The sequence below is a fragment of the Somniosus microcephalus genome, chromosome 8 (genome assembly GCF_052327205.1).
Source record: "Somniosus microcephalus isolate GS21.2 chromosome 8, FLI_Smic_1.0, whole genome shotgun sequence".
Lineage (NCBI taxonomy): Eukaryota > Metazoa > Chordata > Chondrichthyes > Squaliformes > Somniosidae > Somniosus > Somniosus microcephalus.
This window is the reverse complement of record NC_140994.1, coordinates 79,288,210-79,302,765: the sequence shown is the minus strand read 5'-3', so window position 1 is coordinate 79,302,765 and position 14,556 is coordinate 79,288,210. Positions and strand designations below refer to the sequence as shown.

General features: G+C 44.9%; 1 protein-coding gene across 2 annotated transcripts in view; it reads right to left on the bottom strand.

Annotated features, from left to right (window-relative positions):
* Nucleotides 1-14,556, bottom strand: part of tfam (transcription factor A, mitochondrial) — a 58,704-nt gene that overhangs the window by 28,032 nt on the left and 16,116 nt on the right. For both annotated transcript variants that reach the window (XR_015079252.1, XM_085994906.1), the window contains exons 3-5: nucleotides 13,972-14,042; nucleotides 13,620-13,769; nucleotides 3,168-3,263 (exon numbers count right to left, since the gene is read on the bottom strand). Coding sequence is in view for 1 of the 2 variants with exons in the window: in XM_085994906.1 (XP_085851032.1) it covers nucleotides 3,168-3,263; nucleotides 13,620-13,769; nucleotides 13,972-14,042 (317 nt within the window). In the remaining variant the exon portion in view is untranslated. The remainder of the gene's footprint in view (nucleotides 1-3,167; nucleotides 3,264-13,619; nucleotides 13,770-13,971; nucleotides 14,043-14,556) is intronic.

Here is a 14,556-nt window from a genome sequence, read left to right as displayed (position 1 = left end):
TGTTATCTTGATTGGTCAAACATCAAAATAGGTGAAATGGGGTCCTTCAGTGTGAAATTGTGCTTTTGACACCCAAACCAGGAGAAATTAAGTTTGGAGAAATCTGCATATTCGAGTTTAACAAGCTAGTCTTCAAAGTAGAGAAGGTGTGAAGACAAAGTTGGAGATTTAGGCAGTTTAATTTGATAAGAGCAAACACTTAAACGTATCACTCTGCTACATGACGTCTAAAAATAGAGTAGATAGAGATTAGGATTCAGATATAGTTCTGAAACGAGGTAGAGTTCCATTCCCCAGTGCGGATATCCATTGCCTTAGTAAACACAAAAAAATGGCATAACAATCAGTTTCATATACCTTACCTACTTTAACTTCAAAAGAAGCTTGATCTAAAATGGAATTTAAATACAGATCTGTATCGTGCACCCACATTCCAACTCTCAAACAGTACTAAATGGTATCACTTTCACTTATAAATCTTTTGAGGCTACACTCCTCATTATGTACCTTTTTCTTAAGATCATCGTACACTGATGTACATTAAGGTCACACTTTCACAGTTACTTACAGGGCCATATCATAATTGCTACAAGTGAGAAAAAAACAATGAACTATCTGAGCCACATTAATGCTCTTCTGATTGCTATGCCTTTATAAATATACTAGCTGGGGGAGCCCGGCTTTGCCAGGGCTGTTTTGGGGCGGGCGGTTTAAATCGAGTGCCAGGCTTTGGGGCCCTGTCTGTGTCCCTTTGTGAATCTGGTGCCGGGCAACATTTTAAATCGAGTCCCAGGCTTTAGGGCCCTGTCTGTGTCCCTTTGTGAATCTGCTGCCAGGCAACATTTCTACCTTTTAATACCTTGAAAGATGAAAGTGAAAGTACTTATAAAACGTTTTTGGTAAATCTTATGTTATTTTTAAAAGAGAAACTAAGGAGAGTAGTTTGAGCTGCAAGCAGTGAAAGAATGGCTGGCAGATCCCGGAGATGAAAACGATTAGTCCCGCCCACACACACACTTAATACCTTGAAAGATGAAAGTGAAAGTACTTATAAAACGTTTTTGGTAAATCTTATGTTATTTTTAAAAGAGATACTAACTTTCAAAGTAGTTTCAGCTGAAGTACTGAAACAATGGCTGCCAGATCCCCGAGATGAAAACGATTAGTCCCGCCCCCACACACACACACCGATTGGCCAACCATCAGGGGACCGTACTGTAGGATTGGTCAATCGTGACGGCACAGGATTGGTCGAACCTTGACGTCAGTCAATCAATGCTAGCAGATAATGAGTTTAATTTTGAAGGTTTTTTGCATAAGGCGCGAACAATTTTCGTCCGACCGAAAAGTAAATACGCTTACCAGCGTCCCGGAAGCATAAGCTTTCTTCGGAGGTAACGCGCGCGTAGGTACGCGGTATAACTTTCGAGCGCATAGCCGGACAGACGCACACCCGAGGACAGACAGACAGAAGGACAGACAGATCGACCGCTTTATATATATACTAGCTGAAGTGCCCGGCGGTGCCAAGGCTTTTTCGAGGGCATGTTGTTGTTGGAAGAGAGAGAGAGAGCGCGACTGGGGGGGGTGGGGGGAGAAGAGAGAGAGAGCGCGCGCGACTGGGGGGGGGGGAAGAGAGATAGCGACTGGGGGGGGAAAAAGGGAGGGCGGCGGGGGGGGGGCGGGGGGGGAGAGAAAGGGGGCGGGGCGGGAAGGGGGGGCCCCAGGCCGAGAGCCCCGCCCCCCCGGCCGAGAGCCCCGCTCTCCGAGCCCCCCCCCCCCCCGGCCGAGCCCGATTGCGGCTCTGAGAGACGACCGGCGGCCGAGCCCCGCCCCCCCGAGCGCGGAACAGAGACGCTGCGTCTCACCTGCTCCTGCTGCGCGCGCACCCTGACCCTCGTGGCTGACGCCGTTGCCCTGGGTAACGTGACACGGGGGGGGGGGGTGGGGGGCGGCGTGAGGAGCTTAGCAGAAGCGCAATCACCTAGCTCGGGCCTGGCTGGGCAAGAAAGGCGCAGGCTTTGAGGCCTAAGAAAAAAACGGGGAAAGGTAGGAAAAAGAATGTTCAGGTTAGAGAAAATATTAACAAATGAGTGATTTTTTAAAAAACAATTTAATAAATTCAATTTTATTTTGGTGGAAATGTATATTTGAAAAGAAAGACGCAGAAAGCAGGAAAAAGAATGGAAGCAAGATGGCGGCGACTCACCTCGGTTCAGAACGATAAGGCCCGCCCACACACGCACCGATTGGTCGACCGTCAGGTCACCAAAGCGTAGGATTGGTCAATCGTCCCGTCACTCGACCATAGGAGGGCCCGGCCGCATGCGGCAGCAAGCCGCCGTACGATTGGTCGACCTCGAGGTCACTCTGTCGCTAATGAGCGGATAATGAGATGCTAATGAGCGGAATGTTGAAGGTTTTTGGGATACCGCGGGCGCGATTTTAGCCCGGCCGAAACGTAAATACGCTTAAAACCGTCTCGGAAGCGTAAGCTTTCTTTGGAGGTAACGCGCGCGTAGGTACGCCCTGTAACTTTCGAGCGCATAGCCCGCCAGACGCACATGCAATGACAGACAGACAGACAGACAGACAGAAAGAATGACAGACAGACAGAATGACAGACAGACAGAATGACAGACAGACAGAATGACAGACAGACAGAATGACAGACAGACAGAATGACAGACAGACAGAATGACAGACAGACAGACAGACAGACAGACAGACAGAATGACAGACAGACAGAATGACAGACAGACAGAATGACAGACAGACAGAATGACAGACAGACAGAATGACAGACAGACAGAATGACAGACAGACAGAATGACAGACAGACAGAATGACAGACAGACAGAATGACAGACAGACAGAATGACAGACAGACAGAATGACAGACAGACAGAATGACAGACAGACAGAATGACAGACAGACAGAATGACAGACAGACAGAATGACAGACAGACAGAATGACAGACAGACAGAATGACAGACAGACAGAATGACAGACAGACAGAATGACAGACAGACAGAATGACAGACAGACCGATTTATATATATAGATATAGATAGATGCAACATTAAAGTAGAGGTGCCTGTAACAATAGTGTTTTAAATAATTAATTGTTCACCGTTATTATAATTATTGCTGTGTCATTTTTACCTGTGAAGTTGCACCTTTGGCATCATCAAAGTTTTCAGCCATGAAGATATTGAAAGCTGTCCGGGGTCGTTTAGGTTTCCCCAACATAGTAAGCTTCTACAGGAAACAAAAATTAGTTAAAAGTGAGTAACAGTTCTTTAACACCGTGTTTTAAACAGGTTTATGGCTGGGCCTGATCTATTTCAACAAAAATTTACTGTTCAAGGGGCAGAGTTGGAATGTGACACCTTCAGAAACTGGACACAATTTTTTCTCTATGTTGGCAAGCACCCAAACCGGGAGCACTCAAGCATCATGTGATGTAGGCTTCAAGGCGAACAGAGGTGTGAAGCATGCATCTTAACTGCTCCACTGTGAACAGGGGTGTCTGGCTGCACTTCTGCATGTTTTGATTTCTTTTTGGGTTCAATAAAGGCTCATTTCTGAAAGAGAATGTTGTTTAATCTAAAGTCTTGTTCAAGACTTTCTACAGCTTTTTACAGAACACACTATGCTGTGATGCATCTAGAATGAAACTGAAAGTAAAACTCCTCTGGACTGCTTGTCTCTCACATGACCTCTGCTGGTCAGGCACAAGTAATCAAAAACACAGACAAATATGCTGTAAGGCATAAGTAATCAAACACAGACAAATATCATCACTATTTGCTGATATCATTACATCTCCCTTTCTTAAAACAAAAGTATTTTACTTTTAACTAACAACATTTAATGAACTTACATTATCATTATCATGATCAAGGTTTTTTACCCTTGCTTTGTGTGTTCACATGAAATATGTCAATACACTAGAACTTGAAGAAAGAATAAGATAACATTACTTCCTTCTTTAACAATAGTCCTTAAATTTGCTCAATGAGTCTCTCAGGAGGCTTCACGTGTCTTGAGGATTTTCTGATTGATTGTCCTTGAATCTGAGTTGTTGCCTCAGATGATTGGTTCTCAGCTGTGTGATCAGGTTGTTCACCAGTATCAGTCTCTTGACCTGCTGTGGCTGGTCCCATGAGAAGATCTCGACGATTTCTTCTCAGAACAGCACCCTCATCTGTCTGAATGGTGTATGATCTTGGTTGAACTTCACTCAGGACAGTTCCCTTCTGGAGTCCATGTGTTTGTTTTGTCTTTCAACCTTACTTGGTCACCAGTGTGGAGTTCAGGTAGGTTTTGTGTTCCTCTGTCATAGTAGTGCTTTTGCTTTTCTTTGTTGCTCTTTGAACTTCCTCACTTTCTCCCCCTCTTTTGTTTTCAGGAGGTTCTCCGGGATGGGTAGGTTTGACCTTAGCCGACGTCCCATCAGGAGTTGGGCTGGTGACATACCACACTCGAGCGGCGTTGTACGGTATACAAGCATGCTTTGGTAGAAGTCAGTTCCACTGTCTTTTGCCTTGTACATCAGTCTTTTCACTGTCTGGACCGATTTTTCCACTAGTCCATTGGACTGTGGATAGTGAGGACTTGACGTTGTGTGGACAAAGTCCCACTCTTTGGCAAAGTGTCGGAAATTTGCATTGTTAAACTGGGGTCCGTTGTCTGTGAAGACCTCGCTTGCCACGCCATGTCTGGAGAATATGGCTTTCATACTTCTTATCACAGCTTCTGCAGTGGTGGTGTACAGTCTACAAACCTCTGGATACAGGGAGTAATAGTCTGTGACGACAAGATAGTCCTTCCCTTGACATACGAATAGGTCAGCGCCTACCTTCTGGTAAGGTCTGTCTGGGTGCTGGGTGTGGCTTTAGTGGTTCTACCGGATTGCTTGCTCGATATTTCAGGCATATTGTGCAGTTTGACACCTCATTTGTCACATCTTGGTTGATTCGTGGCCAGTACATCACCTCTCGTGCTCTTTTCTTACACTTCTCGATTCCCAGATGTCCTCCATGGATCTTTTTTAGCATCTCTCTTCTCAGACTCTTTGGGATAACTATTTTACTTCCTTTGTAGATGATGTCTTCGACCACTGATAGTTCCGCCCTGCAGTTCCAGTACTCTGCTATATCAGGTGAGCAGTCTTGCTTCATGTTGGGCCATCCATCCAAGATGCTTTTTCTCAGTCGTCTCATTGTTTCATCTTTGTTTGTCGCAGTCTTTATGAGCTCCATTTTTGCATCTGCTATGGGCAGTGCACTTGTGATCATGTCCACGTAGGCGTTCACTTTTTCATCCATTGTGGTGTTTGCGGGCTCACTTGGGTCAACAGCTCTGGACAACGTGTCTGCTGTATACATCAGCTTACCCGGTGTGTACGCAACATTCAGTGTATAGCGTTGCAGCCTGATCATCATTCTTTGTATTCTAAGCGGACAGCTATTCAGTGGCTTTTGGAACAATGCAATCAAGGGCTTATGGTCAGTCTCTACACTGATTGCTTGTCCTGCCACAAACTGGTGAAATCTTTCACAGGCGTATGTGATGCTGAGCAGCTCCTTTTCTATTTGAGCATATCACGTCTCCGCGTCTGTCACTGAGCGCGATGCATATGCAATAGGTTGCCAGTAGTCATATTGTTGCAGAAGAATGGCACCAAGCCCACTCTGTGATGCATCTGATGATATCTTGATGGGTCTCGCTGGGTCATAAAACCTCAGAACTGGTTCCTCTGTGAGCAGTTTCTTTAGATCGCTCCATGACTTCTCATGCTCATGATTCCATTCCCATTCTATGTTCTTTTCAGTTAGTCTTCTCAGTGGCGCTATTTTTTCTGAGAGGTTGGAAATGAATTTACCCATGTAGTTGATCATTCCATTAAACCTCTGCACGTCCTTTTTGCATTGTGGCCTTGGCATATTCTCAATGGCGGACACCTTTCTGGGATCTGGTCTGATGCCCTCACTGCTAAGGATATCTCCCACGAATGTCAGTTCTGTCACCCCGAGCTGGCATTTCTCTCTATTCAGCTTCAGGTTTGTTTTCCTTGTTGCTTCCAGCACTTTTTTCAGTCTCTCGTCATGCTCAGTTCTCGTGGTTCCCCATACTATGATGTCATCCATTGATGTATCAACTCCCTCCAGGTGCTCATAGATCATATGGATAGTCTTGTGATACACTTCAGGAGCTGAGGCAATGCCAAATGGTAACCTTAGGAATCTGTATCTGCCAAATGGAGTGTTGAACGTGCACAGTCTTGAACTTGCTTCGTCCAGCTTCATCTGCCAAAATCCTGAGGACGCATCTAACTTGCTGAAATATTTTGCATTTGCAAACTGTGCCATGATTTCCTCACGTGTAGGAAGCTTGAAGTGCTCTCTCTTTATTGCTCTGTTTAGATCTCTTGGATCCAGGCAAATTCTGAGCTTTCCATTCTTTTTGTCCACTACGACGAGGGAACTCACCCACTCAGTTGGCTCATCTATCTTCTGAATCACGTTCAGGCTTTCCAACCTGTCCAACTCTGCCTTCAGTTGCTTTTGAAGAGCAAACGGAACTTTTCTGCATGGATGTATGACCGGTGTCATACTTTTATCTACTCTGATTGTGTGTTCTCCTGGAATGCAGCCTAGACCCTTAAATAGGTCTTTGTACTCTTTCATGAGTTCATCATAGACTGTCTCTCCTTCGCTTTCCACAACGAGGACTCTCTTTACCAGGTTCAGTCTCTCACAGGCTTTTAACCCTAGTATGGCTTGCACATCCTTTGGCACCACGATTAATGCTAGCGTGTGCTCTCTGTCCTTGTGTGTTACTTTGACAATGCATTTTCCTTTCACTGGTATATCAGTACCTGAGTATCCGGTCACTTTCACTTGTATTCCATGTAACTTTGGTCTGGGTCTAATTCTCTTAAAATCAGTCTCTGATATCACATTAACTTGTGCTCCAGTATCCAATTTAAATGGAATGTGTATGTCATTCACTTTTAGTGTCAACATCCAGTCTCTTTCTTCTCTTTTGTTTTCAGACACAACATCTACATAGAATTCCTCTATGTCACTTTCATCTACTGCATGGACCTTGCTTTGTTGCACTTGGTTCTTGCAGCAACGGGCATAATGGTTGTTCTTGTTGCAACTATTGCAAGTTTTACCATATGCTGGACACTTTCTTGGTGGATGCTGTGTACCGCATCGACTACATGACTTCCGATTGTCTCTTTCATTTTCGTTTGCTGGCCACGTCTCTTTTTTCACATTGGCGCTCTCTTTGTTAAACGGTTTGTATCCGTTCTTTCTCACTGCATCCACGTTGCAGCTACTGTCACTGAACAGCTCCTTTGCCTGCAACTTCACAGTCTCTGTAGCCCTACACAATGCTATGGCTTTTCCCAGGTCTAGATCTTGCTCTCTTAGCAGCCTTTCCCTTAGACCATTATCTGGAATACCACACACCAGTCTGTCTTTTATCAGCGAGTCTGTGAGTCCCCCAAATTCACACGATTTGCTCCGGTTTCTCAGTTCAGTCACATACTGATCAATAGTCTCGCCGATTTTCTGTGCACATGTGAAAAATTTGTGCCTCTCAAAGGTCACGTTGCGTTTAGGTATGCAGTAGGCCTCAAACTGTTCCATTATTTTATCTAGCTTCATTTTGTCTCCATCAACAGCAAATATGAAATTATTATATACCTCCAGCGCTGCATCACCCACGACATGTAAGAACACGGACGATTTTTGTTTATCACTTTTCTCGTCAGCTCCGATTGCCGCTAAATACAACTCTAAACGTTGTTTGAACCTTCTCCAATTTTCAGCCACATTACCTGTCAATTGAAGCATCGCCGGTGGGAGTAAACCTTCCATTTTTTCACTTCGTTAGCTATTCTCTAATGGTAAGCAACGATGTTCTCTTCTGGCTTGCTAATATGTGGAGAGCTGATTTCGCTTACTTGCCACAACTGCTTTCACTGTCCCATCAAGTTGCTAACTTCAGATTTTTTCTCTTTCAGCCACTTCTGACATCATGTATTGATTTCTTTTTGGGTTCAATAAAGACTCATTTCTGAAAGAGAATGTTGTTTAATCTAAAGTCTTGTTCAAGACTTTCTACAGCTTTTTACAGAACACACTATGCTGTGATGCATCTAGAATGAAACTGAAAGTAAAACTCCTCTGGACTGCTTGTCTCTCACATGACCTCTGCTGGTCAGGCACAAGTAATCAAAAACACAGACAAATATGCTGTAAGGCATAAGTAATCAGACACAGACAAATATCATCACTATTTGCTGATATCATTACACTGCATGTGGCCAGTTTTCCCCTCAAATGTACTTGATGCATCGAACAAAACTTCCAGATGAAGTTTTCAGTCAGTACGAAACTTGACGTACAAGTATACTCGAATTGCTCATTGGTTTACTCTCCAACCAGCAACTCTGTACTTAAGGAACAATGTAGGTGATTAGGAGCCAATCCACAATAGGACTGAAACTTCTATTCTCCCTCATTTCCTTCTCCACTGCTTGCAGGCGCCCTTCTCATCTGCCCATCGTCATGCCAACTCAGCGCGGCAACACTCAGTCAGTCACACTTTCAGGCTGCTGTTTCTAGCCAAATATGGCCCGTTCTCTGATGCTGCCTGTCCCCACGTTCAGCCACCTGTTCTGCCTTGCTCTTTCCCCCACTCCACCTCCAGTCAGCCATTCCGCTGCCTGTTTTCTGCTGCCATTGTTTCTCACCATGCTCCCCCACTCAACAGGCGACTACCCTACAGCCTGTTCTCTACTGTTTGGGCCTAGGGACCTGCTTCAAGGTTTTTCGGCCCTGGCCATCCACACTGCGCTGTCCCGATGTTCTCCGAATACAGCTAAGCACAGACAGGATAGGTTTTAACTACAAATTCTACTTCCGATAACATTTAAATAGAGTAAGGGGAAATGGGAAGGGGCAGCAAGGAATGATAAGTGGCTGAACGGGCACAAGAACACATTCAGGAGGTATGGGCCAGGGGACAATACTTGCAGGGTAAAGTAGAATTAAGGGTGAGCAAAGGCAAACATTTAGGGGGTCACATGACATTACAGCATAAGAAGCAATGAGGATGAGGAAGAGGGGCAATAGAGGAAGACAAACATTTCATGCAGTGAGGAACATCAGGATGTATTGACCTACAGCAAGATGTTAGGGCATCAAAGGGCCAGAGGGGGACGGTGGAGGAGCAGAGACAGACATTACGAGGCAGAAAATACTATGAGACAAAGAGTGTTGTTATGGAGTCAAGGGACCACATGTCCTTAGTAGGGGCCGCAGGCAATTAGGCAGACAAGGACATTGGGGGCACAGGTAATATTAGGAGGGGAAAAGCAATAGGGGTCAGGATAACCAGCAACATGGGCAAGTTGTCTTAGAGAATGAACAGGAGGCAGATATTAGGGACCCAGCCAAGGGGAAACTTATGCAGTGAAAGAAGGCAGAATGGAATATTGCAGGGCAGAGAGGAACACTGGACAGTACAATGTAAATCGGTATCAAGGTGATATTACAGAACAAAAATAAACAGCGTTAAGGGCTAACAATTGGGAACAAAGCTCAACAGGAATGGTCAAAGGGAAGGGAAAAACACGATTGACAGAGAGGTGACAACAGAGGGTACAAATGGAGCACTGAAGGAAGGAAAGCGTGCAGCAGAGAAAATGTGGCTCGGAAATTAAACACCTTCTATCCACATTGTTGTCCACATTCAGGAAGAACATATTTCCTTGGGCTATAGCAATGCCTGTAATCTACCCTAGTCACAAGGAAAAGATTTCCTCCTCAGTCAGACGACAAGTTCAAAACTGTCAAACCTAACCCCAAATAGTGGGCACCGAGAGTACCTATCAGTGAAGTTTGGGATTCAAACTAGTCTCTCTCTAACTGCCAACTCAGTGCTCCAGCACTCCCAACTACTTTCAACAAAACCAGCTACAGGAAACTTTCGATTAACCGGCCACTAAATAACCGGAAATGTCGATTAACCGGCAAAATTCAGGAGTCTGTTCAGATAACTTTTTTTTACTTTTAGTTACTTTTTTTTACTCATTTCTGGCTGTGCAAGCGTCTAACTGAAGCTGTTGCTAAGCTACAGAGATGCTTGCAAGCTGTGCTGATTGTTTTGAAGCTGTTGCTAAGCAACAGGGTTTGTTGCTAGATATGGAGCTCAGAAGCTCCGTATGTTTTAACAATAGCGCTCGATTCTCCGGCAATGTTGATGGACCGGCACCAGCTCGGTCCCGTCCATGCCGGATACCAGAAAGTTTCCTGTACTGTATTAAAATGGGTGATATACATGATTGCAACTTGTAACCAATACACCAGACCACTGTACCAGTAATTCAAATAACAGGTTCTAAAGATAGTTATCCAACGCCTACATTTTTGGCAATGAATATAACACCTTACTGTGCACGGCTCAAAGTCCACAGCTCTGTAACTAACTGCACACGCTCACATTTTATTGCTTGAAGTGGTTTAACACAAGATTTTGTAAAAAGAGAAAAATTACTCAGTACACTTATTGGAAAATGCCAGGTATCATTTTTAAACTGAATATTGCACTCGTCAGCATAACTGGGCCGCTGATAATTACTTGGCGCAGGAACACAGATTTTAAGACAAGCTCGGGTACATTGTTACCAGTGTGAAATGGCAATTCTGAAGCAATTAACAAAGATCCATTTACACGAACAGCAGTTTACAAGTTAGGGCACGACGATATTTCCTATCAAATTTCAATTGTGTTTTCAACGCAAAAGAGCACAACTGCTTCATTGAGAAATATGCTATCCTACAGTATTTCATGGTCCACAGGAAAACAACACTGATTTAGTACCCCGAGAGTGTTTTATGGTCTTATCAGCACACATTGCTGATTTCGTGCTCCCCAAGCATTTTACGGTCACAAGTGTGCATCGCTGATTTAATACCTGCAGCAGAGTAATTTAATGCCCCCACCCAGAGTATGTGATGGCTTAGCAGGATACATTACATAGGCTTACAGCAAATGTACAGCACACAAACAGGCCATTCGGCCTAACTAGTCTGTACTGGTGTGTTTATACTCCACACGAGTCTCCTCCCCTTCCTTCTACCTCATCGCAGCCTTTCAGCATATCTCTCTATTCCCTTTTCTCTCGTGTACTCGTCTCGTTTCCTTTTGAAAGCATCTAAGCTATTTGCCTCAACCACTTCTACATTCTGACCACTCTCTGAGTAAAGAGATTTCTCCTTCTTTCCATATTGAATTTATTAGTGATTATCTTGTATTGATGGCCCCTAGTTTTGGATTCTTCCACAACTGGAAACATTCTCTCCGCATCTACCCTGTCCAACCCATTCATAATTTGAAAAGACTTCTCTCAGGTCTGCTCCAAGTCTTACTTTTCTAAAGAAAAAAGCTCCAAACTGTTCAATCTTTCCCGATAGTTGTAATCTCTCAGTTCCAGTACCATCATTGTGAAAAAAAAATTCACTTTCTCCAGTTCTTCTATGTCCTTTTTTACAGTATGGAGGCCAGAACTGTGCAAAGTACTCCAAGTGTGGTCTAACAACACCACGACCCTCCTCCGCCTGGCTGAACTTGTTCTCACATTGAACAACTTCTCCTTTAACTCCACTCATTTCCTCCAAATCAAAGGTGTTGCCATGGGTACCCGCATGGGTCCTAGCTATGCCTGCCTTTTCGTGGGCTATGTGGAACAATCTTTGTTCCAGTCCTACTCGGATCCCCTCCCTCACCTCTTTTTCCGATACATTGATGACTGTATCGGTGCCGTTTCCTGCTCTCGCCCCGAACTTGACAATTTCATTCACTTTGCCTCCAATTTCCACCCTTCCCTCACCTTCACATGGTCCATCTCGGACTCTTCCCTTCCTCGACTTCTCCGTCTCCATCTCTGGGGATAGGTTATCGACCAATATTTACTACAAGCCCACTGACTTCCACAGCTACCTGGACTACACTTCCTCCCACCCCGCTTCCTGTAAGGACTCTATTCCATTCTCCCAGTTTCTCCGCCTCCGCCATATCTGCTCCGACGACGCCACCTTCCACACCAGTGCTTCAGACATGTCTTCCTTTTTCCGCAACCGAGGATTCCCCTCTACTGTGGTTGACACTGCCCTCGACCGTGTCAGTTCTATCTCCCGCACTTCTGCCCTCACCCCTGCCCCTCCCTCCCGGAACCACGATAGGGTTCCCCTTGTCCTCACCTTTCACCCCACCAGCCTCCACATTCAACGGATCATCCTCCTGCATTTCCGCTACCTCCAAAGTGATCCCACCACCAAACGTATCTTCCCCTCCCCTTTCAGCATTCCGCAGGGACCGCTCCCTCCGAGACACCCTAGTCCACTCCTCTATCACCCCAAACAGCCCTTCCTCTTCGCCTGGCACCTTCCCGTGCAAGCGGAGGAGATGTAACACCTGCCCCTATACCTCCCCCCTTCCCACTGTCCAGGGCCCCAAACACCCCTTCCAGGTGAAACAGCGATTTACTTGTACTTCTCGCAATCTAGTATACTGTATTCGCTGCTCACGATGCGGTCTCCTCTACATTGGGGAGACCAAACGCAGATTGGGTGACCGCTTTGCGGAACACCTCCGTTCAGTCCGTAAGGGTGACCCCGAGCTTCCGGTCGCCTGTCATTTTAATTCACCGCTCCATTCCCACTCGGACCTCACCGTCCTTGGCCTCTTGTATTGTTCCACGGAAGCTCAACGTAAACTCGAGGAACAGCACCTCATCTTCCGATTAGGCAGTCTGCAGCCTTCCGGACTCAATATCGAGTTCAACAATTTCAGATCATAAGCTCGGCCCCCATTTCATTTTCTCTTGTAATTGTTCCACTCCTTTTCCCCCCCCCCTTTCCTTTTGTTTCTCTCTCACACCTGGCAGCTATCTTTTGCCCTGCCAGTACACTTTACACCTAATCCCAGCCTATTACCATCTCGTCTAGCTTCTAATCTCTTTTACTTCTTTTGTTTCTTTTATTCTTTTGTCCGATCGCAGCCCTGCCTCCGATCTAGTTTCTTTTCTTTCCAGTTTTGAAGAAGGGTCCAACCCGAAACGTCAACTCAAATTTCTCTCCACGGATGTTGCCTGACCTGCTGAGTTTTTCCAGCATTTTCTGTTGTTATTTTGTATTTATATAGCATCTTTAACGTAGTATAACGTCCCAAGGCGCTTCACAGGAGCGTTATCGAACAAAATTTGACACTGAGCCACGTAAGGAGATATTAGGGCAAGCTTGGTCAAAGAGGTAGGTTTTAAGGAGCATCTTAAAGGAGGAAAAAGAAGTAGAGAGGCAGAGGGGTTTAGGGTGGATATTCCAGTGCTTAGGGCCGAGGCAGCTGAAGGCACAGCCGCCAATGGTGGAGCGATTAAAACTGGGGATGGGCAAGAGGCCAGAACTGGAGGAACGCAGATATCTCAGGGGGTTGTAGGGATGGAGGAGATTACAGAGATAGAGAGGGGCCCCAAGATATATGGAGACCAGAACTGTGCACAGTACAGGACATTGCTGATTTAGTACTTACTCGTTTTTGCCTCATTGTTCTACGTTTGGCCACTTTTTGTCTCCTCTCTTCTTTCAAACTGGCCAACTGAGCTGGAGTGAGTTTAGCTTTGAAGGCTGCCAGTTCCACCTTATATTTCATTTGACCATCATTTGCTGCAATTTCATACGGCTGGAAGGCAGTTACATTCTTAGTTAGTCCAAAATACTTTCAGGTAAGCAAATATAAAGAGCCTTTTTTGATAATGAGCTAAATAGCAGCAGTGAGTGAGAGGGCCCTTTTTTACAAATTTCAGAAATGTGTTACTCTTAGGCCATTTTACAAGATCTAGTTCTTGTCAATAACTCCCGAGCACCAAACGGAAAGCACTTACTTTTTTCTGATCCGCTGTTAACTGTCTCCATGTCTGAGCAATCCACTTAGTCTTTTCTACCACCTTTAGATCTGTAAAGAGATAATGTCCATTAAACAAGGTCAAAAAAATGACTTCATGGTATTGGCTAATAACCACTAGGCAATGTGGAAGTACAAAGACATGGAGTTTCCTCGGTGGGTGTAACCCGGAAGTTAAACCCGGAAATGTACCGATTTTGCCGATGTCAAATTACGCCCAAGTATCCTCCCAATTCCATTAGAATATGCTCCAAGCTTAAAATGGGCGGAAATCAGTGTAAATAATCGGAGCCAAAGGAAAGCGTCGAACCCATACTGTATGTTTCTTCTTTAAGTATAAAAATTTAAGTTTAGGATCCTGCAATCGGGAAGCTTTCAATTTTTAATATGCCATAAAAATCCATTCCAAGAAACAGAAAATACAGAGCAGGTCTCAGTGATGATAAATATAAAGTAAAAAAAAAACACACTCCAAAAATTGCAATTGAAAGACCAGAAAAATGACTTTCTTCCCTGCAGCACCTGAACATCTGGTCGCATCAAGAAAAAGCGCAATTGGAGGATC